The sequence below is a fragment of the Urocampus carinirostris genome, chromosome 2 (assembly GCF_059441175.1).
Source record: "Urocampus carinirostris isolate Australia breed hairy pipefish chromosome 2, RoL_Ucar_1.0, whole genome shotgun sequence".
Lineage (NCBI taxonomy): Eukaryota > Metazoa > Chordata > Actinopteri > Syngnathiformes > Syngnathidae > Urocampus > Urocampus carinirostris.
In genome coordinates, this window is record NC_142350.1 from 9,490,924 (window position 1) to 9,517,535 (window position 26,612).

General features: G+C 41.7%; 2 protein-coding genes across 3 annotated transcripts; both read right to left on the minus strand.

The window, feature by feature from the left end:
* Positions 1 to 325: 325 nt before the first annotated feature.
* On the minus strand, positions 326 to 12,658 carry prrc2a (proline-rich coiled-coil 2A). Of its 2 annotated transcripts, XM_088328821.1 has the most exons (17): positions 12,515 to 12,658; positions 9,404 to 9,555; positions 9,140 to 9,317; positions 8,954 to 9,065; positions 8,796 to 8,877; positions 8,568 to 8,711; positions 8,166 to 8,407; positions 8,002 to 8,090; positions 7,745 to 7,896; positions 7,564 to 7,666; positions 7,342 to 7,501; positions 7,028 to 7,120; positions 6,307 to 6,823; positions 5,992 to 6,245; positions 5,520 to 5,802; positions 5,216 to 5,435; positions 326 to 5,131 (listed from the first exon to the last, which is right to left on the minus strand). In XM_088328821.1, the coding sequence occupies exons 2-17, from the start codon at positions 9,516 to 9,518 to the stop codon at positions 2,248 to 2,250; spliced, it is 5,628 nt and encodes a 1,875-aa protein (XP_088184947.1). In that variant the 5' UTR covers positions 9,519 to 9,555; positions 12,515 to 12,658; the 3' UTR covers positions 326 to 2,247. The 2 variants fall into 2 exon arrangements, with proteins under 2 accessions (XP_088184947.1, XP_088184948.1); XM_088328822.1 differs by lacking the exon at positions 7,028 to 7,120.
* Positions 12,659 to 14,247: 1,589 nt separating this feature from the next.
* On the minus strand, positions 14,248 to 25,562 carry neu1 (neuraminidase 1). Its single transcript, XM_088328823.1, has 6 exons — positions 25,323 to 25,562; positions 23,851 to 24,040; positions 21,186 to 21,448; positions 19,926 to 20,108; positions 19,626 to 19,845; positions 14,248 to 15,489 (listed from the first exon to the last, which is right to left on the minus strand). Exons 1-6 carry the CDS (start codon positions 25,416 to 25,418, stop codon positions 15,269 to 15,271), a joined length of 1,173 nt encoding a protein of 390 aa, XP_088184949.1. The 5' UTR covers positions 25,419 to 25,562; the 3' UTR covers positions 14,248 to 15,268.
* Positions 25,563 to 26,612: the final 1,050 nt, after the last annotated feature.

Consider the following 26,612-nt stretch of genomic DNA (forward strand, 5'->3'; position numbering starts at 1 on the left):
CAATTGTCATACATATTGACTGTGCACTTGTGTATCCGACAGCCATCGTCCTGTAGCTCGTTGTGGCCGAAATATTCCGTAATAAGACTTTAAAGAACTGCTCATCTCAACTTTTATTTTGAATGTCTCACCATCCGGATATAAAACAAATACGCAGAGGAATAAAAGTTGCTTCCGTCTTCACAACTTTGGGACTCCACTCACTCAGGCCACCTTCTTAAGACCTGCTGCCCATCCTTTTTTCCTCAACATAAGAGTGAGTTAAAATCCATATTCTCAAAAAAATATGGATAAACAGTGAAGGAAAAAGACCTGAAACTCCGCATTTCCATTCAATCAAAAGTAGTTTATTTAACTTTGCCTTCTCTGTATAATTTTTATTATAATAAGACACTTCTCTGCTTGTACATTGCTCCCTTGAACTAAAAATGGCAACATTTCTGGTGGGAATGTAAGTTGGGGTTGAGAGAAAAAAAACTAAGATACATACCAATATACATACATGTGCATATATTACGGCTCCATTCATAAAACCATTAATGCTAAAACAAAATGGACCACTCCGGGTACCTTGGTAATGTTGGAAACAGTACAATCTTTTTTTGTGTTGAGTAATTTCAATACACTACTGTTTCTTTTTTTTCTTATCATGGGTACATACAATAATGTGCACATCAATATCAAAGATGAGGGATCCAGGATTTTCGCAGCCAGTCTTTGTTATTACAGCTAGCGATGCATTAACAGGCAAGGCAAAAGCAGCGCTCGTGGCTGTTTTTTTCATGCTTAAAGTTTGAATGGGAAGAAAATATATCGCTCGCCTGTTTCTGTTTGATCACTACAAAAACAGTGACATAAGTGTTTCTTTTAAAGCAGATTTTTAGTGACAATGGTTCAATTAATCATGGATGTTAAAGCAGAATATGCTTAGCTGTTCCTGTTACTTTAGATAACCAGAAAACACACACATACCAAAAAAAGCCACACGTGCTCACAAATCACCAAAAATGCCCCGTACAACTTTGACCGTCAGTAAACAAACAAAAACCCCAACTTACAGCAGTAAAATTGACGCAGAGTTCGTTTTCTCTCCGACTTGTGAAAGGTTTCCTCAACTGTGCGACTATAAAGTTACAAATCACACATTTGCCCCTCTCTCCAAATGTAATAGCACGACAAATGAGACTGTCAACTGAGATCTTCTTACTTGCCACTCCCTCACCTAAATGGAAAAAAACTTGAAAATGGAGTGTTTTTTACAACCACCGAAGCATTTACACAGCCTAATGATCTTGACTTATTTTTCTCTTTCCCCCTTCCAAAGAGACATTCCACTTTATAGAGAAAAGTAAATCCTTCCATAGAAAAATGAAAACATCTAGGACCAAATCAAGGATTTTGCCAAATTTGTGAACCAAAGAGGAAAATAATCTAATTCCGCAAGTAACGAGAATGCTACAGTGAGGCTGAGAAAGCCTTTTATCCCCACCCCTCCCAAAAACAATCCAAACAAAAGCCAAAGCGGGAAATAAAACAGCATGGACACAGGCAAAATAACGATAATATTAAAAAAAAAAGACGAAAATAGTGAGCAGTAGTACGTGGGTCCTATCACAGTTAAGAAACAAAGGAAAGCTTGGGTAGGAAAGAAAACGTAAATTAAGAGGGCTGTAAATGATGCTCTTTATAAAAAAAATAAACACGCACACACACACATACACACTGAACAACTCATGTAGTTGAAATTGAACAAATAGAAGACTCTTATTAGATACACTTGTCAAAATAAAGCTCCTCCCCAGAACTGGACTACTGTACACCACCAAAGGCCAAAGTGAGGTTGAAATACATGTACATAAAACTTTGCCTGTTTTTTTTTTTTCTTTAAATCCAATTGAGTACTACGCTGATTTAATTAATTTTCCTTTTTACATCCACATGACTACATGTTTAAGGATTCTGTTATTGTGCTTGTATATGTGTAGCGCTGTGAATTGGGCCAGATTTAAAATGAACTACATGCGTGACTCGAGAAAAAGTTTGGGGAGGAGGTGGCGAGGACATGATTGAAGTGAAAGTAAGATGATGGGTACGGGGGAAATGTACATCAAAATTGACTGCGGTGAATATAGAATAGAGTCTGCAAATACTGTACAAGACGAACAAAGGAGATGCAAACAAAACTGGGTTAAAAATGGAAGAGTTGAAAGTGAGTGCGGTTCCTCTGAAATGTTTTGAAATATTTGATCATTTCCTGTTTTTCGGGGAGGGCCAGTTGCCTCGCTTTTCTCCGCGGTTGCCGCCGCCGCTGCTGCTTCCCATCCCCCCGCCGGGTGGTCCTCGGGGGCCCCGCCCACCGCCAACATTCACTCTTCGGTTTTGCCTCTCCATGCCGGGACGCTGGCTGGAAAAGCTTCTTTTGTTAGATTGAGGCTCTTTCCCCGCCATCTCTCGCTCGCTGCCTCCTCCTTTTCCGAGATGGTGATGATGAGAAAACGGTTTGCCTCCTCCTTCTTTATCTCGGAATTCGGTGAAGTCGCTGCTCTCAGAGGCCGTCTCCCACTCTTCGTTAGCCTGGTCGGAGTTTTGGTTGGTGAAGTCCGGGGACTTTGCTCCATGGCTGTGGTGGTGCTGAGGGTGAGCGGGGCCAGTGCCGGTAGGGTTGAAGTGCTGCTGCTGGTGGCTCTTTGCGTTGCTGAGGTGCCCGCTGCCGCTGTGGTTGACATTCTGAGCATTTGTGATCAGCGTAGTTGCGACAGCGGTTCCATTACTGTCCTGAACTGAGTTTACCGGTGGCGAGGAGGTTCTTCCTCCTCCAATCACCCCCACTCCACCATTGATGCGCGCTGCATTCTCTCGCTCCTTCAGCCTGCGGAAGCGAGGCGGCTTGTCCTGCTGATGCTGCAATCGCATGTGACGACGACGCTTGGGACGCTCAAAGCCGCTGGGAGCCAGGCCGTGGTTGGCAGGAAGAGGGACCGAATTAAGCCCACTGGCAACTGCCGCAGGGTTGGTTGAGGTTGGATGGGTCAAAACCGCTCCATTGTCATTGGAGGCTTGAGTGGTCGGACCTGCAGCCAACAAGGCGGTCTGGACTGGGTTGGCCCCGTGAGTCTGCGCTTGATTTCCATCAGCCACCTTCTCCTTCTTTTCTAAAGGTGGGGCTCCCCTGCCCAAGTCTTTGTGCCCTGAGGTCTGTAACGGGGCTTGTTGCTTTCGTGCTGAGTTTGGCTGCCTCGCAGGGCCACTGTGAGAGAATGAACCGGGGGCACCCCTGTGTCCTGCGCCTGGCCCTCCAACATGGCTGCTATTCCTGTAGATGCTTCCTCCTCCACTACCACCACCCCTTCCCCTCCTAGACGGCACCCCCCTTGGTGTGAAAACTCGAGCCTGCGTCCCCCTCGGTGGACCAGAAGGTATGTTTCCGCTTTTGGCATTACCGATGAAGTTCTTAGTGTTGGCTTTGTGGGAGTCATCCTTATCCGGTTGGCCGAGGTCACTCGAAGCGCTTTCGCTGCCCGTCTCAGAACCTCTCTCCCTCCTCCTCTTGGGGATTTCTTCGTACTCTGAGCCTTCGGAGCGAGTCTCACTTCGGTTCCTGGCCCAAGCCGGGTTGTGGCGCGGCCGGTCCTGACCGTGCCTGCCGCCGGGTCCCTCACCCTTCCCATCGTGATGGTGGCCAATGGTGACTGAAGCGCGGTAGTCTCTACCGCTCCTGGCGGCCATTCTGCCACGGCTGCTGCCACCTGGTCCAGCGCTGGCTGTGTAGGCTCCCCTATAACCCCGACCACGGCCGTAGAACTCCCCTCCTCGCCCACGATTGCCTCTGGGACCTTTGTTGGGGACAGCATGGTTTTGAATATTGTTGGGTCTCCTATCAAATGAACGTTCTCTGTCCCTCCGGGATGAAGATCCGGGAAATCCTGTTGTAGTAGCATCTCCCTCTTTAGGTCCTCTCCCTGAGCCAACAACACCTCCTCCAGGTGGGCGTTCTTTGCCGCCATTCCTGGGTTTGATGATCACGGCTGGCTCTTCTTTGCCTGATGGAGCTGAAGTGTTATGAGAAGAGGGAGCATCCTGCTTTACCTCCTTTTCTTTATCTTTGACAAAGCCGTGGCTTGATTTGTCTCCACCATCACATTCACCCTCTTTCTTCATCTCCTTCGGGATTGGCTTCTTAATTGGACCGGCACGTTTGTTGGGATTAGCTCCTCCCTGATTTGTGGGCTTATGCTCTAATTGAGCATGGGAAGAGTCATCCGCACCACGGCCTGCGTTGTTGCCCCTTCTGCCATGGGAAGAAGCCCCCCCTGCGTTGGTGCTGGGGCGAGGGCCCCACTGGGTTTCAGTTTTATGATCCCGCATCCCTCTTTGGTTTGATCTCGAGTGGGGGTGGTGTTGCTGTTGAGCATGACCGCCATGTTGGGTAGGAGGTGGCGTATATGCAGAGCTTGCTTTCTCATGCTTTACATGACCGCCGCTGCCAGTGCTCCCGGTACCTCTTTCACCGAGGTTGTGACCGACACCAGCATCGTTTTCTCTATGAGAATGATGATGAGGACGCATGGTGGTCTTGACATTGCCATCTTCCCTTGTAGAAGCTGAAGAGGAAGATGAGGAGCATGAAGTAGACAGGGTTGGCTGGTTGAGCTGGGGTGAGGGGTTGGCCTTTTTGGGTGGGCCCTCGGCTACCCTGTCATGGCTGTTCTCGAGCTTATGTGTTTGGACACTGTAGTGAGGCTGCTGAGGGTGGTGGTTGTGATGGTGGTGGAGGTGTGAATTGCTCTCGACATTTCCCATCTCTGCACGACCGTTACGATCGTAATGAGCATGGGGAGCACCCCACAACTGTCCCGGTTGGGATCCTCGGCCCTGGACGTCGTCCTGGTGGGGGAAGCCATGAGAATGGGATCCCCTTTCACCACTTCTTTGCTGTTGTGGAGGCATCCTTGCACACTGATCTGGGAAGTTGTTGTAGTTGCTCCGTCCGCCCACGTAATGATGAGGGGGGTGACCGCTGCTCTGCGCATTGACAGGGGGCGGAGTCTGGTTTGAAGGGACGGAGCTTGTGTTGGGCTGCTTGATGGGGCCCAATCCGCTCTCTCGAACGCAATGGGGAGGAGTGTCACTTCTAAGTCAAAACATTAAAACAGATGATTGATGTAATTTTCAATCAGCCAATAAAATTAATCAAAAGTGGTCTGTGTCCCCATACCTTGGCCCTTTGGCCACATCCTCTTCCTCTGATGTCTGTCTCTGCCTCACAGGGGGATTTATAACAAAATTCTCTCCACCAGGATATGCTTCGGACCCCCAGGCCAATTTAGGATCATTAGGGGGAGTACCACGGTGAGGATGCCCTTGGTGTGGTGGTTGGCGATCAAAAGGGTCTGAACCAGATCCTCCTGAATCAGACCGCTCACGCCCAATAAGCCCTGATTTTTATTAAAAAAAAAAAAAAAAAAAAAAAAGTTAAATCTAAATAGATAATTTCCAGCAGCTTACAAACATTTTATTACCTGACGGGTGCATGCCGGTGGAATAAAAGTCCATAGTTGGGCGGCCTTGCATGATGCGGGGGTCCATGTACGGCATCATCACCCAACGTGGGTCAAAATTCATCGGAAGGGGACGAACCAAGTTGCCGGGCTGGTACATTGGTCCCCCCTGCTTGGGTCCAGGTCCTGGCTGAGGGGTCGATACTGGTGAAGGACCCTGCGGTTGAGGCTGAGGAGATATCTGACTTTGGGATGCTTGGTTATGTTGCTGTTGCCATTGTTGCTGCTGCTTCAATAGCTGCTCCTATAACAAAGAAAAAAATGAGTTTGTGGTAAAAACCTCCCACAACAATACATCAACATGCTCAGGGGTTTTAAGCATCCCCACTATTTTTTGACGTCCTGATCTTTGTTTGGTCATTCTCAAGCTCAGGCTACTATCATCGTAACATGAGCAGTATTTTTCAATGAATAAGGAACATAACCTCCTTACCTGTTGTTGCCTCTGGAAGCGCGGTGGGAGGGATTTCTGGTACTTTGAGTAACACTGCCCCGAAGGGACATTTGCTTGACGGCCTGACCCGCCACCAATATTATCAGTCTTCACCGTTTCTGTCCCTCTTTCTCCTCCACTTCCTGCTCGGATGTGTGGAGTGCTGGCAGCCTCCTCTTTATCTACCGGTGAAGGTACTTCCAATGTAGGTGGTTGATTCTGTGTGGCAGCTGGCTGAGGGCAAAGCTGAGATTCTAAAAGGTAAAGCCAATTGTTAAGAGTTTATATTTGGGGTACTATCAGTTGTGAATTTACCTGTGTTTGAGTCGTAACTACTGTTGCTGCTCGCCCGCTGTCTGTCACTGACACAGAGAGCTGTGCCAGATTGAGCGGGCAGCACAGGAGGCTCTTCGGGGTCAACACATGGAGAAGGTGGCTGGCTAACGTTTGGGGAAGACACCGAAGCTGATAAAGATGGGCTCGGGCTTCCAGCTGTGGCTGCTGTTGAATTCCCATCAAGGCTGGGTGTTTTGCTGCCGCTTTGCTGCTGCTGTTTCTCATCCAGCTTCTTCAGTTTTTCCGCACAGGCAGCTCGTCTTTCTTCTTCCATTCGACGTTCCTCGTCCTCCCGGCGTCGGCGGGCTCGCTCCACTGCGGCCGAGATCTCGGTGGAAGATTGCTTTCGGCGCTGTCGCCAGGTCTCGTCCTCGTCGTCCACCGGGACCCCATGAACGAGCAGCCCGGGCTGGGCAGGTGTAGGGCCTCCTGTAACTGGCTGGGTTTGGCCAACTTTCCCTGGGCCCAATGATGCACTGTGGTTCTGTGAACGGTCCTGAAAACAGTTTAAATTATGGTCATTTGGTTTCTCTCAAAATCACACAGTTGGGCAGTACATTTTTTAAACAAAACAAAAAAAGGCGTAAAAATATAACCCCCCCCAAAAAGGGAATTAATGTAAATGAGTTATTTCGATTCTGTGGCCCAAGGGCAAGAAATGGTGGAATGCATGTCCAAGAGGCCCAGTTAGGTCATCTACCTGTCGGTAAAAGGAGTGAGGACCCTGTCCGACGAGTGGCCCAGGTGGAGGGGAGGGCTGGTCCCGGTGACCACCTAGTCCTTGCCTGCGCCCCTGTATACAGGCATTCAGCGTCAGCCGTACTTCACCACGAAGGGCTACACTTTGCCTGGGCCACTCTTTTAAATTGTGTACTTTTCTCTTAACTCTGAACTACAAGAGTGCTTTAAGAGACAGTAGCTTTGACATTCCGTCACTTTGATCAAATTGAGAGAATTAAGTTTTATGTTTGACTCATTAAGCTCTCTACACATTTAGTTATAAAAGGCAGTTACCTGGCAGTTGGTTGCTACTTGGCTCCCCTCAGCCCATCCCAGCTTAATGGAGGCAGTTTGTGAGCCAGCATCATTGTTGGAAGGAGGACTGTTGCGGTTATCTCCGCTGATGTCTGAGGTTCGAGAGCATGAGGTTGCCTCTTGAGGTTTCTGCTGCTCACTAAAATGGATTTTTAATGTTAGTTGGAAACAACATGTTAGAATATTTGGTCACAAACTGACTTGGAGTCATCTTTAGTCTCTGTTGTGTCCTCTTCTCCGCAGTCTTCCCCTTCGTCGTCACTGAACTTCAGCTTTGCTGAGTAATCAATCTCTTCGTGTGCCCCTGTAAGACCAAACAAACTTAATTTATAAACTCGTGAAATGAGTGTATTCACATTATATTCTCTTTTTTGAGTCTTACCTGCCCAGCCCTCATCTCCTTCGTGGTCCAGCTCATCTAGCTCTTTGAGGTCATCCTGCTTCAGGATGGACGGTCGCTTAACCACCTCTCCACCCACATCTCGTGTGAGAAGCTGAGGTCTGCTGTCAGGACCGACCTGTGACCGGGAGAACCTGAAAGCATTCGGACAATCTTGGGTTAACTTAGAGAAGAGACAGGGTCATATATGTGTTATGTAGGTTTTTGGCAAAAATATTAATTTTAGTCAATGCACTGACCTTGGTGGTGGACCTTCACCAGGTGGTGGATACCTGTAAGGCCCTTGAGGACCATAGTTTGCCGGAAAGGGTAAATATGGAGGATACATCTAGAGGTGTGTAAAAAAACGGGTCATTTCATTTCAGAAGATCAAACTGACTATAACTGTCAAAATAAAACTTACGAATGGAGGCATGATCCCTCGAAATTGGGCAAACCCAGGCCCAACGGGGGGTTGAGGCAGGGATAAGGCGGGGCTACCTGCAGGAGGGTTCCTAGGTGGCATGTGGGACTGCAAGTTCTGCAACGGGACCCCGGCTGCCCCGTCCATCAGCAAAGCCCCACCGCTGCCGCCCTCTGCCGCCCCCTCCCCAGTGAGGGTGGGCGCCAGGCCTCGGCCCCCACCGTCCCGCCAGCTTGTAACGTCTAGAAAGAAGCCATAAAACTTAACTTAAAATTTCTGTATACGAATTCCGAGATAATAGAACAGGGTTTCCTCCAGTGTTTTTCAAGCCGGGTGGGCTACCGAGCTTTTGACTACCAGGCTTAGAGTTTTCTGTTAGAAACCTTGAGAAGATTGACTCACTCTGGGGGCGGAGGCTTGGTCCTGGCCCATACCACTGATCTGCAGTGCCCTGTTCTCTGCCAACTTTGTCCTGGTCGCCAGCTGCCTGCAGGGTGGGAAATTCCTCGCGAGAGAATGGCGACGGTAGGTTTGATCCCTTTCCACCTGCAAAAGACAAAAAAGCAGCTTGAAGAAAAGAAGCCGACGCATATGAGCACATGTTCAAGTGGTCAGATGAAAAAAACCCACCATCCCCTAGTACTCCATGTGTAACACTGGCCTGTGCCCAGGACCTTGCTCCTACGGCCTGGGTTGAAGCCGGAGCTGTAGGCTGAGCCAACAAGTAAACACATCATACATGATCCATGGTAATCTATCGTATCATGATGCCCGTTTGACACTCTTACTGTGGCCGCTGGCACCTCTGAAGCTGGTGGGGTTTTCGGGCGGGTCAGTGCAGGCGTCTGTGAAGCCACAGGCTGCTGCGGTTCCTGCTGCGGTGCTGATAATGCATCGGTACTAGAAGGAAAAACATTTTAATGAAAAAGATATATCTATTCTTTGATTTCATACATTTGTAACGCGTGCATTACCTCTTTGGGTCCGCTTGTTCCGGTTTGCTTGCCCATCCTGTGCCGTCTTTGGGTACGAGCGAGACGTTGGGATCGTTGCCTTTATTCTCTGCCTTCAGACTTGGCAAATTGGCAGGGGGTGGCATACGCCGGGCAGAGGCAACTTTACCAAGAGACTGTAAGCCATGGCGGGCAGGGACTGAGAGCACAGGGCATATTTACAGATTGACTTATAGGAAATTAGAAAAAAAAATCCTGCAAACGTATACCCATCGACTGACTCACCAATAAGCTTTTGTGGTTCAAGGCTCTTTCCTTTGTATGTATCAAACAGGTTGAGAGACGCATACTTGGTTTTGCCTTCCTTCCCCTTTGCAGTTTGCCCAGAGCGCTCTGACATTGCGCTGTCCGCTCATCGAGTATGGTGAGCCCTGAGACTGGCGTGCATAAGACGGCGATAAGTTACAAAGGGGCAATTATGTTCTAAACACAAAACGGTGCTTACAGATTCACCACTAAAAATGTTTGCATAATTTCAACTGGGCATGTGATAAACTGGGAGCAGCATTGTGCGATCTACATGTATGTCTATTGTTAACCTAACATTTATATGTAATTTATTATGCTAACAAAATAAAACCAATATCACATCTATTTGGCAAACCTTTAACAGAAACGCAGCTAAAGGCACACAACTTAAAGAACCTCTGGCACTAAAAATAATGGTGATGGTAAAACAGGTTGCCACACCCATAACAAATTGTGGTTTTATTTATCCTACATGTTAAAATATAGGCGGGTTTTGTCTAGCCTTAGAGAATAAGGAAAGAAGAAGGCACTGGAGCTGCAAGTCAAATTTTTGCTTTTAGTTGCGTTAAATACCTGCATGTAATGACTATAAAGCTATCATTTTGCAAAAAAAAAAAAAATTCTTAAAATAAACTAAATAAAAAATATTGAAAGTGAGCAAATTTATCCGCCAAAAGGCATTTATACTGGGAAAATTATTATTTTTTCATATGGCATTTACATTATACAAATATGTTTATGCTGGTAGATTTTAAATATTTTTGTGGTTTACTATATTCTCACATTTTGCTAATAAAAATGTAGTTTTTTTGAAGTTTTTTTTTTTATTTTGCTGAAAATAAATCACAATCACAAAACTGCCTTATTTGAGTCATTTTGACATGGCTACTTTAATGATGATGACTATTGGTTGGATCCCTTAACCACTAACCAAAAAATATTAAAATCAATTACAAAGGAAAAATATGTAAAAGTAAGCAAGTAAATTATGCATTAAAAAAACACACATATATATATATATATATATATATTTCATGGGCCGCACAGCAGTTAAGTGGTTAGCGCGTCCGCAGCACAGTTCTAAGGTCATGGGTTCAAATCCATGGGGTTTGCATGCCTCCCCGTGTTTACTCCCACATTCCAATAACATTCATGTCAGGTTGATTGGCCGGTACAAATTGTCCCTAGGTGTGAATGAGCGAATGAGTTGTCTGTGTGCCCGGTGACTGACTGGAAACCAGTTCAGGGTGTCCCCTGCACACTGCACGACAATGGCTGGGATGCGCTTCACGCGCAATCCTAGCAAGGATCTCATCTCATTAGCTGCACCGCTTATCCTCAGTAGGGTCGCGGGGTGCTGGAGCCCATCGCAGCAATCATCAGGCAGTGGGCAGGGGACACCCTGAACTGGTTGCCAGCCAATCGCAGGGCACACAGGGACAGACAACTCGCTCGAACATTTACACCTAGGGACAATTTGGACCGGCCAATCCACGTGAAATGCATGTCTTTGGAATGTGGGAGGAAACCGGAGTGCCCGGAGGAAACCCACGCAAGCACGGGGAGGACATACAAACTCCGCACAGGAAGTCCGTTAGCTGGATTTGAACCCACACAGGAGGTTCCCAAGACCTTAGAACTGCGCTAACCACTGCGCCGCCGTGCTGCCCCCTAGCAAGGATAAGCAGTGTAAATAATGGATGGATATATCTACAATTCCTGATTCTTGCGAAAGGTTACTGCTAATGAAATTATAATATTTTCCGATGCACTACCTTGTAAACATTGCCAATGCTTTGTTTTATTTTGTTACATATGAATCCTGGAGTGCCACGTCTAATCTGGTTGTATCATTGACTATAAAGAAAATTATTTTCAACAACAAAGGCCCAACCAAACTTTTTATTATGTACCCCATTTTTGTTAGTTAATGAAATACACTATTATTTCTCAATTGACGGCAATTTAAACATGCACAATTGAATCGATTAGATTATTTTCCACATTTTAATCCCCAACCGAAACGATAGTTCGTTATTGACACTCACAAGAAACACAATTACTCTTAAAGGGTTGCACATGACTGATTTGCACCACAAAACACACCCGACAGTGTCCTTGAATGCATGTGCCCTGTGTAAATGTCCAGATGAGATTAGAAAATTAGGTCGACTGGTCAACTATATGGGATTAAAAAGGGGGCCCTGTGGCCTCGCTATGAAAATCCTTGAACAATCTGCAGCATCGTATGCATTTCCCTTAACGACTTTATCGAAATATAACCATGGTACAGCCAAAGCACCAACATTTGATCACAATGACAAACATTTATATGGACGAAAATCCTTCGATCGGACGTGTTTGGTGTTGTAGCATTTATGCTAGCTGGGGCGAAATGGGAGGCCATCTATGTTCACATTGGGAGGGGGAGCAGCGTTGACGTTTCATAACGCGTACCAACGCTTGTTTGAACACTTTTCTCACATTTTAAATATAATTGACATAAAAACCCCAATCACAGGTAACTTGGGAATTATTCAGTTTGGGATTATAAAGAGTACTATTTTAAAAAGATCAGTGAGGGAAGAGAACAAAATGGCGCTGGACAGAGGCCGAGATCATTTTAATGCTAATATTTCAAAACATCACTTTAAGGTGTGAACTACACAATAATTGTCAAGTGTGTAATTTTAAAAACATGAAGCATTCCTCACAAAATGTCGTAAACTGGCACCGAGTGGCCTTACAAGCCATCGGTTCGACTCCAACTAAACGACCAGTTTTAATATTTTCCGTTATCCTCAGATTATATTTAAATAATAATAAACACGTATACACGAGATAATTTCACTTTGAATCGAAATAAAATCGTAAAAACACGCCACAATTCCTCGACCAGACAACAAAACAAGCAAGCTAGGCTAACTGAGCTAAATGCAACCAAGACAAGAAGCGAGAGAAAAAAAAACACATCTAAGATCGCTCCTTTATAGAATTCAATGTCTACTTTATTCCGACAACATCTTCGATTCCTAATTAAAACGTGGTATCCTAATCTGAAATCGAATCAGATCCCGAACCACTGACCTGGTCTTATCCCGACTTGTCTCGAGGTTGATTTGCAGAATGAGGTTAGATTAGCTTTAGCTAGCACAGTGACCTAGCTAGGAATCCAACGTTGTTTCCGACATTAGCATTTTCGTCACAGATGTGAGTGGATATGTACAAAGAAAACCTGGAACACACTCCCTCGTTGAGCCCAAAATAAATTATAAGGGATAGTCTAAAAAGCTGTCTCGTGATACCAGCTCATTTTGATTTATAAATTATTTAAAATTACATTTATATACAGATTTATTTTCAAACTATCCGAATCAGTCACATTGTTATTGTTTTATATTCTTTGCGATTTCGGAATTTAACTGAGATAAATGATGCATTAATAATTCAGGTTTGTGGTTCCCAAGCTTTATTTTTCATTTATCTACCAGTGGTAAAATATATTTTTTTGCAAACCAAGTACTGCACTTTTATCCTTTAGCGAGAATTTCAAAGTATATTTTAGAAAGGCTGTTGACTCGATAATATTGCTAATTTCAAGTTTTATTTTATTATCTTATTATAACAATATTATTATAAAATCATGTGTCAGATAGCAATTATACATCTAATTTTTTTCCTGTTTTTATACTTCTATTTATATTATTTTATACACTTATATATATGTATATACACAGGGTTGGGTAGGGCTACTTTAACTTGATTACTTTCAATTACTTTTGGATTACTCCAATACCAAATATGCTAATAAAAGACAAAAATAACGAAATATGAATAAAATTACTAAATTTTGTCATATATATATATATATATATATATATATATATATATATATATATATATATACAGTAATCCCTCGGTTATCGCGGTTAATGGGGACCAAAACCACCCGCGAAAAGTGAAAATCCGCGAAGTAGCGACGCCCCTTCAAAAATGCTTAAAAAACAATAAAATAAATACAACTTTAAAAAAAAATATATTATTTTTTAGACCCGCGAAGCTCTGAACCCGCAAACGTGGAACTGCGAAGTAGCGAGGTCCCACCGTATATAATTAATACTGTACGTTTAAAAACAGTGCTAGTGATGCAATTTAAAACGCTCAAAGATAAAAAATAAATTGAAATTACATGCCATTTTCTTTACTAGATCATTTAACTAATTGTATTATATATTTAAAAATGTAAACTATGAAAATATAAATACCTAAAATGAACCAAATTATCTGGAAATTAGGCATTATATCTATTTTTTTACAGTGTAGATAAATAGGTGTGATTCAAAGTAACATCTCATGTGCCCTATTTTATTGAATAATATAAATAAGAATGTAGGAAAGTATGAAAAAAATACTAAAAATAATTGGGAGACAACCGCTTTGGTTTTGTATTAATGCTTATTTTTAAACGTATAATTATTTTAATTGTATTTACATCTCATAGACCCCAATTTAAGAAGCGCTGTTTTACTGTAGGTTGTGTTCAATAATTTAAGGATATAACTGCGCAAAAAAGGGTCGATGACTGATCTTTTTAACCCACAATGTTTACAACCGCGTGATTTTGGTCTGAATTTGCACTCTTACATGAAATAAATACAACAAACATGCACTCAAAACAGAAATGTTTCAAAGTTTCCACTAAATAACACCAATGATACATTTTTATTATGTAAAAACCAAAACAGGGATGTAAAAACCACACACATATTCATACATATACTGTATGTGAATTCCTGCACCCCTGTGAAAAACACAATAAATTGTTGTGAAGGTAAAGAGTCCATTTTATTTGGTGCAAATCCTACAAGAGCGAAGATGTGAATGAAAAAAAAAAAAAAAAAATCCCCCCACCTTCCTCACATTGATTGCATCACAAGTAGGAGTGGCTTCACATTTACACACTCTTTTAAATCATTGTCATGATTTTAAGCAAACCATTGAATTAAGAAGTGGAGATTCCATAGTACAGTACATTCATTTAAAAAGAACCCAACATGATACATTTTATGAAGAAATTGTATGACATTTTCGTCCAATCAGACAAATAAAAAGTTGCCAAAATAAAGGCTACATACTTCAAAATAGCAATAAAGAGGATAAATGTCCTTAACAACAACATTGACACCTCGTTTTAGGAATACAATTGTCCTAAAACACAATTATTCATCAAAAAAGGTCTTCTTGAAGACAGATTAAAAATATAGGTAAAATGGTTGGAAAACAAGGAGACTTTTGTTCCCTTCCTGAGTTATTTTCCATTTTTTCCCTTGGTGGTTGAACCCCTATAACCAGTACAAGAATTCATTTATTTATTTATTCGTATTTTTTCTTAAATTATCTTTATATTTATTATTAGTGAAGGCAAAATCCCTGCTTGAAGTTGCACTGAATTTCCTGACCACTAGATGGAAAACAAGCATAACGAAGCACTGCAAACACCATTTTCAGATTTTACTCACTACTTCACTGCTTGTTCAAACTCCTAAACAAAAAATACAACACTTAAAAAGTCATATTTAGACCCCTTTTCTGTACTTATGTTGATATTTGTTAGTAGGGACAAACCTCCCACTTTTAATGATGATAATGAATATTTAATAATGAAAAATAATATGGATTTTTTTACAATCAAATTCTGCTCTTCATTCATTAAGTTGCAATATCAATTCTGAGCACTAGATGGCAGATTAGCATAACAAAGCAATGCAAACCCCACGGAAGATTTTTACTCACTACTTTGTAGTTTTGATCACTTTTCATTTCAAAGTCACCAGTGTCCAATCACCAGCCCCCGTACAGGTGGATCTTGACAAATGAGATAGTCTCAAAGTAGTCTTTCTGTCCCTTTTCGTAGATCACGTAGATGTGTTTGCGGTCATCTACAGAACCGCTATCGAGCGACGTGATGCAGGAATAACCGCTCGGGCCCGGCCAGATCTGCAATGCCTTCTTCTCCCAGGTGTTGCCTTCAGTCATTGACCAACGTAAGGTAAGGTTGATTCCTACGAGGGGATAAATCAGAGAGCTTGAAAACACCAATCATTTGTAAAAATTAGATAGCTAGACTAACTTCAAAGAAGAATTAAAAAAAAAAAATTGAATGTATGTAGTAGATATACATTCTGAATTCTGAAAATAACTACTGTAATCCCTCACCAGGGTTCCTACAGCTAAAGGCAAGTTGAATACAAGAACTAAAAAAAAAAAAATGATATCAAATTTATGACCAAGTCGACAAAAAAATACAAATGAAACAAACAAAACGAAAATATGTATTATTATTATTATTTCTTGCACACAATACACATTACCTGGCACCGCTTTTAGCCACGCCAAATAATGTTAGTCTCACAGCCAATTCTCATTAAATGTACACTTTTCCATGGTCTAAAGTAAACGTCCATTTCCGAAGTTGCTATGTGTATCGTGGATGGATCCAAGATATACATCTGCTCCGAAAGGCCCGACTGAAACCAAATCAAACCGTTCCTATAGTTCTGTTACAGTGGTCACACAATGTTGACACAGAAGTAAATCGGTGAATTATTAAAATAGACAATTGACAAATGTTACTAAATCTTTTTAGTTTAAGCAAATATCTATCTATCAATCTACCCTGGTCATATCCCTTGAGAGGGGTGACCGACAGCAGGACAACACATACAAAAATAAAGAAAATAAAAAGGGAAAAAGTAGCAAAAAAAACCAAAAAAACCCACACACACACAAACATTTTTGGACCATGGCCAACCCAAATGCCTGAACACCCAAACAAGTTAAGCACCTAGGCACCCAAGTTGGTCATGCTTTCGTCCTCCCAAATGAAACGGGACACAAGAAAGCGGCCATGTCACTCGGGTCAGGGTGACACAACCAATGTTCCCTCTAAGCTGCGCGTGTGCGCAATCGCGCACTGCCCGTACATTCTCAGCGCACAAGAAAATATATCCAGCGCAATGTTCCCTTTAAGCTGCGTGTGTGCGCAATTGCGCACTACCCAGAGCTTTTCCGCGCACAAGAAAATCTAGCCAGCTCACAAAAGACGGCTCGAAATTGCTAATTAAGAAGCAAATTAAGTCATAGTTACAGTGCATGAAGGTAAAAATACAACGGTTCCCCTGACGTTGTATTCTAAATACGGTATTTGGAAGTCAAGGTCAAAGTAGAACAAAGTTGAGTAAAGTCAGTAGTTTTTCGAGAACCGGCTTCTTCGGCTCGGCTCACTAAAAGGAACCGGCTCTTTCGGGTCCTAAACGGCTCTTCAGGTTGTTTTTGCTTCTTTCATCCCTATATGACCAAATATTATGTAAAATTATGCACAAAATGACTTAAAAGAAGGGAGGATAGAACAAAAAAGAAAAAAATACCAAAATGAAAAAGTAGTGAAAAGCTGAGAAAAATAGAAACAAAAGGAAGAGAAAAAAGAAGGAACAATTCTGAAAAAAGCCAGAAAAAAGAAAAGAAAGAAGCAAAGGAAAAAAAGTAAATAGAGAACAAAGATTTTTTTTTCAAGAAATTAAATTTTTTTTTGAAAAAAAACAGGGAAAAAGAAGAAAAAGTTTGTGTAGCATTCAAATAACTTCCAATTATACCAAGTCAATCTTGTTGCCAACAATGTACTTACACTAAAAAATGTGATTAAATTCAGTTGTCTATTGTGCAACCGACTAAATAAGCCCCCCAAAATGTTAGTATTATGCGACAAAAGATACCAGAAAAAAAAAGAAATAGAAATCTTGTGAAAGAATTGTTGTAAACCAGGAAAAAAAAAGAAATGAAAATCTTGTGAAAGAATTGTTGTAAAAACAAATGACGTTTGTAGGCCGTACAACCTTTGCAACCGTACATCAGTCAATTCATTCAAAAGTGAAAAATAATTTTGCATTGCTGAAAACTCAGCAAAATGTGACTTGATGTCAAATTTTGGACATGTTTGATAATGGATTAGTTGCCACACTTGGGATTGCTGTTGCTCACTGTTGTTTCAAGCGTTGCTCACCGACTTTGTGTGAATGCTTAAACCCGTGGAAAATTAGAGGGAACATTGGACACAAACACACTCTTCTGTTCAACAGCAGGGCCCTACAGCTTTCACTGGTTTACCCCTGCCGCATCATTCGGGTGGCCTGCCCATCCCTTAGAACACATCCAAACATCCCACTATCCTTTTGCAACACCTCTCCACTCCTTCCTATCACCAACAAGAGCTCTAGCTTCCATTATATTTAGACCTCTTTCCTGCAGTGCACTCATAACACCAATCATCCACGTCAATCGCGGCCTTCCTCTTGGTCTCCTTCCATTTACTTCTGCTCTGTAGATCCTCTCCAACATTCGCTCCTCATCCATCCTCTCCATGTGTCCAAACCAACCGAGTACTCTCTTATCCACACGCTTGCTCAGTTCCACGACTACTCCAGTTCTGTCTCTCACAATTTAATTTCTCAATCTATCCAATTTTGTCACTCCTAACATACTCCTCAAACACTTAATCTCAAAAACATTTAATTCCCACTCAAATCTGCGTTCAGGCTCCAAGTCTCTGCACCATACAACACAGTCGGCACAATCACACTCTCGTCCAGTCCCCTCTTAACATCCATACTCATACTCTTGTTGCTCTTCATTCTCCTCAGAGAACCCAAAACCTTGCTTCCTTGATTCACTCTGTGCAATACCTCGCACTCCATTCCACCAACCGCAGCCACATCACAACCCAAGTAACTAAAGCCTTCAACTTCTTCCAGCACCTGTCCATGCAACCTTATTTCTAATGCCATGCCCACTCCATCACGTGAACACTTCATCACCTTACTCTTCCCAACATTCACACATAACTTGCGCCTATCACACACTCTTCCAAACTCCATGACCAACCTTCTCAATGTTTCCTCAGAACCAGAATCAAGCAAATATAAATCTTATTAATATAATTTTCAAGACTTTTGAAAATTGGATTCAAGAAATCGTAATGCCAATTAGGGTTTTATTTTTAGACATCAAATTCAATGCCTTTAAAGACTTGTTAAGATTTTTGGGGACCAGAACTCAGCGGAATATGCAAAAATCTGCAAAGTAGCCCCCGTTTAGGTAGAAATAACGAAAAGAGAGCTGCCATGCATGACACACTTCTTCAGAGTCACTCTCTGCAATAGTTAACTGGGGATAATGGATCAGAGCCAAAACTGTGCCGTTTATTTTAGGCTGTCCTCAATGGAAACCGAAAAAAAACAAACCTCGCTGGCCATTGATCTCATCAGAACTGACAGAGAAAACAGATTGATGCCACAAGCATGCATTTATTTTAGGCGGGCCAGAACGACACGCCTCCCTAAGGGTTTCTTGCAGGTAATTTTAGCCAAAAATAACGGCACAAAAGAGCCTCTAGACGCAATAAAAGTGTCTTCTGCTGGTTCCCGCTTGCAGCAAAATTGGATCAGGGATAATGGAAGACACATGTGTGCAATTCATTTTAGGCAGAAATAATGGCAAAAAAGAGCCCCAGGCCCAATAAAAGTTGGCTCTGACGGTATCGCTCTCAGCAATAGTCGATTGGGGATAAGGGATTGTGGCCAAAACAGAGTTCTTTACAATGGATAGGAATAATCTAAAAGTGCCATGAGTGGCGTCTCTTTTTTTCTGTTCTTTCCACAATGAACAGCATTTGTGCGGCCGCAATCCATTATCTTGATTGACATTTGTTGAGACAAGCGTCCAGACAAGCGCTTTTTTCCCAGTTCCGTATGCTGAAGAGTGCCATCGTGGCCTGCTTTAAATAAGCAGCACTGTTTTGGCCACGATCCATTATCCCTCAGTTGACAATTGCTGAGAGCGGGGGCTGAAAAAGCAAATTTGTGTGATGCATGGCAGCTCCTTTTTCACGTTCCTTCTGGTTTAAACAAACAGCACTTGTGCAGCCGCAATCCATTATCACCTGTTGACTATTGCTGCGAGGTTGGGCTGGCAGAACTTACGTTAGTAATGACTGGGGGTTTGCGCTACCTGGCGGATTTTCGCATGTTGCGGGAGATCCGGCTCCTATTAACCGCAATAAACAAGGGATTACAGCATTGGTAGCGGATATAAAAAAGTATAGCGCCAACTCTGGTCAAAACAATGTAGTGTACTACCCCCTTACTGTGTTGCGCATTGGAAGGGTTGGTGAAAAAAAGCACGCCTTCTTTCTGAAAGGCCCCGGCCGCCACTGCTGGATCCACCAGCTCGTAGTCAAAGTACAAGTCGTCTATGGGCAGGGACATTCCGCCATCTCGACTTCGCACCACCACCCGACACCTGCAGTGGTAGTTGTTCTGGTTCCGGACGTTGATCACGATGCTTCCGTCAGTCATTTCGAAAGGCTGATGCAAAGAAGATTGAAATGTCATAAGGTGGGGGACGCCATATTCCGGGGCACTACTCGAATGCTAAAGGCATGTACTTGGCACTCGTCAGGGTTGAAGTCTAAAGGTCTTTTCTGCTGGTTATAAGGAATGCTTTTCAACGCGGCGCCGTTGAACCACGTGACGCCGTGGTCATCGCTCAGGATGCAGAAAACCCCATCGCCTTCCAACGTTCCGTGACCACACACTACCAACCTACCAAGATTTGGCTCGAAGCGTTTCTGTCAAGAAAATAAAAGAAACAGCGAAGACAAAATGTAACCCAGGTTTGGACAATTGTGAAATATTTTGCATAGGGTCATCTTGTTGAAATGTTTTTTTTTTTTATGAAAAACGGGGAAAAAGAGGGAGCCATTTTTTTCAATACCACCAAATATTGGGTTGTTTGTTGAAAAAAAAACAGCTTGTGACATTGAAAGAGAAAGCAGGAGCAGCTAACAATAACAACAATAGCGGCCAGCCGCAGCCTGCAGCCAAGTGACTAACACGAGTGGATGGAGAAGAAAACAGTGGAAAAAAGTGGAGGATGCCTGTATCACAGGACTGTGTAAGGCGAGTCACACAGAAAGATGAAGAAAACTTTATTTATACAGAGCAGCTAACAATACATTTAGAAGTAAGCCACAACCTGCAGCCATGTGGCTAACATGAGTGGCAAGAGAAGAAAACAGAGGGAAAAACTTTAACATGCCTTTATCACGGGTCTCAGCGACATGCACTTGCATGACCAGCAGTGGAAAGCATGTGACTCTGACAGATGAAGCAAGGGCAGCTAGCGATAACAATAGCGGCTAGTGGCGGGCCATAGCCCGCGGCCAAGCGACTAACATGAGCAAAAAGAGAAAGAAAACAGGAGAAAAGGAAAGTTTGAAAATTCCTGAATCACGGGACTCGGCGACCATCCCATGCTGGGATCAGCTATGTGCTGTAAGTGGCCATTATGTGCTGAAAGTACCAGCGGCACAAACCAACTTTGCAAAATCATCCTCTGGTGTAATGTATTTACAAACATCTAAACCTAAAATCATGTTCATGAGATAGTAAATATGCATGTTTAGTATTTAAATCAAAAATGTTTTATTTAAATGAATGAAGTATTTTTACGTCACTAGTTGCTTTATATTACACACTGGGGCTTAAAAAAATGGTGAAATTATTTTCAACCAATCCTCAAACCTAGAGAGTTGGATACAATTTTTATTAAGAATAAATCGGTTCATTTTGGGTCCAATTTGGGTTATTTGTGACCAATTTTTAAAAAACTAGTTAATACAGCTTAAAGACCCATATTCTCTTACCTGGATACCAGAACCTGGTCCAGGAGCAAAATTCTTGACCCCGAGCTGGACCGAAAGGTTCCTGGGTGAGCTCCAGCTTAGGCCGTCATCTAGGGTTTCCACCATCATGGTACTGGCGGGTCGGCACTGGTACAGGTGGAAACAGGTCGTGTAGATCAGGATCACTTTTCCAGCTTCCTGGTCCACCACAACAGAGCCTAAATTAAGGCCGTCCTGCTGGAGTCCGTCGTCCACAATGAAGCTGGTGGGCGACCACGTGGATCCTGGGTAGAGGTAAGATCTTCAGCCCAAGTCCGAGTCCGACCTGGGTCAGGCCTAATATGTCAGTAATTGCGTTCTCTTCTGTTGTAAGTCGATGAGTCCGTAATGCCCTGTCAGTGTCAAATCTAGTGGGCCATGATGTGTAAGAAATACCATGATTAAATCAGTGTCTTGTCACAACTCACTGTGATGTTGCTAAGCTAACATCACAGTGCATTTAGGCCAGTCACGTCCAAAGTCCGACGGGGGGGGGGCCGCAATAACAGCCCTAGAATGAACTTTTACTGGCCCGCGGCCTCTGTCATAAAATGAATGATATGTGGCCTTCCAGTAATGTTTACCAAAGAATAGAATACATTTTTACCAAAAACATCATATCACTATTTCACCAAATGATGGCAGTAGCCCTTTGGCCACCTTGCCCTTTGCTTTCTAGGAGAATTTTAGCCCACCCCATTACTGACATGGCGACTGTAAATAAAAAAAGGAAAGTTAACTGTGAAGACCGCATCTTTCAGGACAAGTGGAAATTGGAGTATTGTATTTTTTCACCAAAATCCGAAACAACTGCTTCTGTCTAATTTGCCAAGGGGCGGCAGTAGCTCAGGAGGTAGAGCGCTCCCAGTTCAAGGGATCCCAGTTCGAATCCCGGCTCGTCCGTGTTACATGTCGAAGTGTCCTTGGGTAAGACACTGAACCCCTAATACCCCCAATAAGCAGGTTAGCGCCTTACATGGCTGCAAGGCCGCTATTGGGAAATGTGGAGCACATTGTAAAGCGCTTTGGGAAGTCAGTGACTTGAAAAGCGCTATATAAATGCAGATCATTTCATTTCATTTCATTTTAAGAGACGGTAGCTGTTTTCTAAGAATATATTAAGAAGATATTAAGAGGCACTGCCAGACAAAAAGTTTGAAGACCCCTCGTGAGGCGTTTCGAGACCATGAGTAGTTTTGGCCATGAGAGGCAGAGGTCCCAAAAAACTGAAGTATCTTCATCACAACACATACTGTACTCAACTCTTGCAATGTCAATTCAAAGAACTCCTTCCTGTCTCTGTCAATTATCCACCTGTCATTGTTCTATTCTTCTTTGTCTCTCTGCCTCTGTCTCTCTTAAAGTTCCGTGCTAGATTCAGAAGGGCGAAATGCGGCTGCGGTTGATGGCCCAAATTTTAAACCGTCAAAATGACAGACTGCCTTAAAAAAATTCTGTTAAATCTTAAAATATAAAGATGTGAATGTTTATACCAGGGATGTCCAACTACTTTTAGCTGAGGGGCCAAAGGGTAGAAAAAACATCCTTACAGGGGGCAGACTAGTAAGTTAACGCTATAAAAATGTTGTCGTAGCTGGAGGGCTGGGAGTCTTTTTCGGAGGCTCGTAATTACACTATGATTCAGCGATGTAAGATTTGATTATTAAAAAATTATTTAAGTTTTTTTCTGTTCAATTATTTTTCCTTTTACCAAGATTTAATCCGTTGCGTTTTTTTCAAATGTGCATTTGTATAAAAAAAAAAAAAAGCAAGTGGATTCATTATCACTACAGTTCATTTACTCTAGGAAACTTACTCAGACGAAAAAGGGACAAAATAACATACAAACAGTAATTTGATTGATTGATTGATTTAGAAGTCTTTATGCTTATTTTTTTTAATGACAACGTTCATCTGAATATGGAAACTTTGCTGTTTGATTTCATATCTAAGGTAAAGAAGAAGGTAAAGCCTCTTTAAACCTCTGCAAAGACACATTGGTGTAATTGTTTTCATTTTTCGTATTGCCTTAATCAGTGCATCTGTTACTTTTATTTTAAGTAAAATAGCAACAGGATGGGTTTCCTAAATGTTCTCTGGTTGATTAATGGTAGTCAGCAAATAAAGCTACATGAGTGATTTGCCAGTGGCGCCTGGCTTTGGCAACATCTTATTTCTGTCTTAAATGAACTGCACGCGTGTGTCAAGTCATTGTTTGACATAATGCAGCTTATTTTACTCATGTGCTTCTCTTGGCATTGCCTCAGGGGCCATATAAAACATTATGGCGAGTTTTATACATGTGGTTTATAACGGTTTATGGATCTTTTTACTACCAGGGTCGTCGGGGGAACCACTTTTGGTGGTGTGTCTTGGGCAATTACGGCCTGGCGGCGCCCATTCCTCTCCAGCCCATGCAGTTGTGTTTAACTTAAGATTTTGGTGCAAAAGACAGGCATTCATTTGTTATTATAAATCACCTTAGACCCCCCCCCCGAGTCCTCACAAATTAAACATGAAATTTCGGGTTTGCTTCCAGCTCGCTTTTGCAAATCAGGTTCATTGGTCGGGCTCCGGTAAAATGCTTCCCATCCCGAATCCCCCAACAGGTGGCTTCATAAGGGGGTATTTGTCGTTTTTGTCCTACCTTTATCAGTGGATCGCCGCATGGCAATGAACTTTGCTCCCACGTCGCTGGAGGACGATTTACGTCCCTCGGAAAAAGCCAGCAGACTCCCCATTGGGGTGAAAGTGATCAATGGGATTCTATAGGTGTCCACCTCCCCTTCCACCCCGCTCACCCACAAAAGCTGTTCCTCAAACAGCAGGGGACTGATCTGGATCAAGACAAAAAGAAAATCTTTCAGATTGTACAATTTTCTGCTTTAATGATAATAATGAATTAATGAGATGAATTACAGATCACCAACCTTGCACTGGGTGATTAATATACAGTAGGTAAATTATAGGCTGAAGGAATAGCAGCCGATTTTGGATTCTAAGTTATCCTGTTATTACTATGTGATTACCGTACTATGTTATTACCAGGTTGTAATTGTCCGAAGTAGAACTAAAATGGACACAGTCAGCCACTAAAACATCTGCATTGAGCTGCGTGAGTAATATACATAAATTTTGGGCTGATTTAAAAATGATTTTGATAGAATAATCATGTATTTTAAATCACTAAACATGCCAACAATTACTCATGACAAAAATAAATTTCTTTAAAACTCACAATGACACATTACTACTTCTCAACTATTCTTAGGGGACCTGCGCTAGTTTGCTTGTCAACAGGCCATATTTTTCTTTTTGTTATTATATTTATACATTATAAACTACTTTTTTGTGTAAAAAATTCAAACTAAACATTGAAATGAAATAAAATTACTGGAAATGGCAGTCGACAGATCCTTTTGCTCCTTTTAAATGTTTTTATTAATTCAATAAAATACTATTATAATGGTCAAAAATTAAGGATTTTACTACTCTAAGATAATTTTAAAAACCTAATCCTATATTTTCATAAAAATGTTAAGAGGGTTGTTTATTTTATTTTTGCTCTTAAAAAATAAGTTTAAAAATTGTAATATAAGAAAAAATATCAAAGAAGATTTCATGAAAATGTAGCTTATTTTTTCAAAACAAGATTACTTAATTCTAGAGAAATTAGAAAACGAATGCTTAAAGGGTGCAAGGCTATCAAATATTTAAAAAAATATTAAAATACAAATTTGTAATAAAAGCATATAATTGATTTATGTATAATAATAACTAATAATTATATTTAATTATTTCTAACTTATGCAAAAGAAATATTCAAAAATATATGCTATACTTTAGAAAACATTCTAAATGATCATAGATAATGCATAAGTCATGAATATTCTCTTTTGCACATATTTACATGTTAATTCAGTATGTCTTTATTATTAAACAAAGTACTAGTGTTAACAGAGTAAACACAACAACCTCTCAGTATGGTAGTAACAGAACACTCTTAGATGACTAAATCCGACAGTGTTCATAAACCTTAATTGCACGATTAATAAAAGCTTGAAAATAATCAAAGATTATGGTATAGCAACTACTATCTTTTCAATTGTTTGATTTTACCGTGACAGAGCAGATGATGACAGCAGGAAGAAGAAACGCCAGCGCTGTCGCTAGCAAACTTCCCCTTTTAGAATTTGATCGCTGTGCAAGACTCATTTCTCCTTTTTGAGGAAAAAATAAAAACACTACGATTTAGAATGCTTCTAAAAATATAGAAAAACGATAAAAAGTTGCTATTCAGCCGCTCCACTTTGCAACCCTGAAACAGCAGCTAAGGTATTGGCTCATGTGACCATGATAGGCGGTCACATGATAATGACGTCAGCACCCAGAAGTGGAGCCTGACTACAAATGAACACCTTAAATGCGGAAGTCAATAATAAGAATAAAAATATACTTTTAATTGCATTTTTGATCATTATTTAAAACAAAATTTTAAATAAAAACGCATACGGGGTTATTGAAAAGAAATATACACATACGTTTAGAAATGTTCAAGTGGTCATTGATAACATGAAGAATTGTTTACAAGGAGATTAGAGTGACAAACATGTAATAATATAATTTAAAGGAAAAAAGATAAACATCTTAAAAACAAATAATTTCAATGACCTTTAAGGGTACATTAAACATCCACAGTGGTTTTTTTTTTGTTTTTTTTGAATGAAACTATTTAAAATATTTTCCAACCAATGGCAGTTGCTAAAACAACAAAGGATACCCAGTTTTTACCATTGCAACATGCATTACTGTATTTTTGAGTAATTAGTATAATGAAAAAAAAGTAAAGCACGTTTTGAGTGATTATGAGTCATTTTTCTCCAGCGTTATTCAATAACACACACACACAAACACACACACACCATTCATTATCTGCATTGCTTATCCCCAGTAGGGTTGTGGGGGTGCTGGAGCCCATCCCAGCTATCTTCGGGCAGTGGGCAGGGGACACCCTGAACTGGTTGCCAGCCAGTCGCAGGGCACACAGTAACAGACAATTCACTCACACCTAGAGCCAATTTGAACCAGCTAATTAACCTGACCTCTATGTTTTTTGAAATGTGGGAGGAAACCAGAGTGCCCAGAGGAAACCCACGCAGGCACAGGGAGAACATGCAAACTCCACACAGGAAGTTCGATCTCATGGCCTCAGAACTGTGCCACACACGCGCTAACCACTTGTTGATTATCTTGTTGATTATCTTTGATATTGGCCGATATTGGCTTATATATATATATATACATATATATATATATATATATATATATATATATATATATATATATATATATATATATATATATATATATATATATATATGGCAGTAATTATGTGGTTGTTGTATTTAG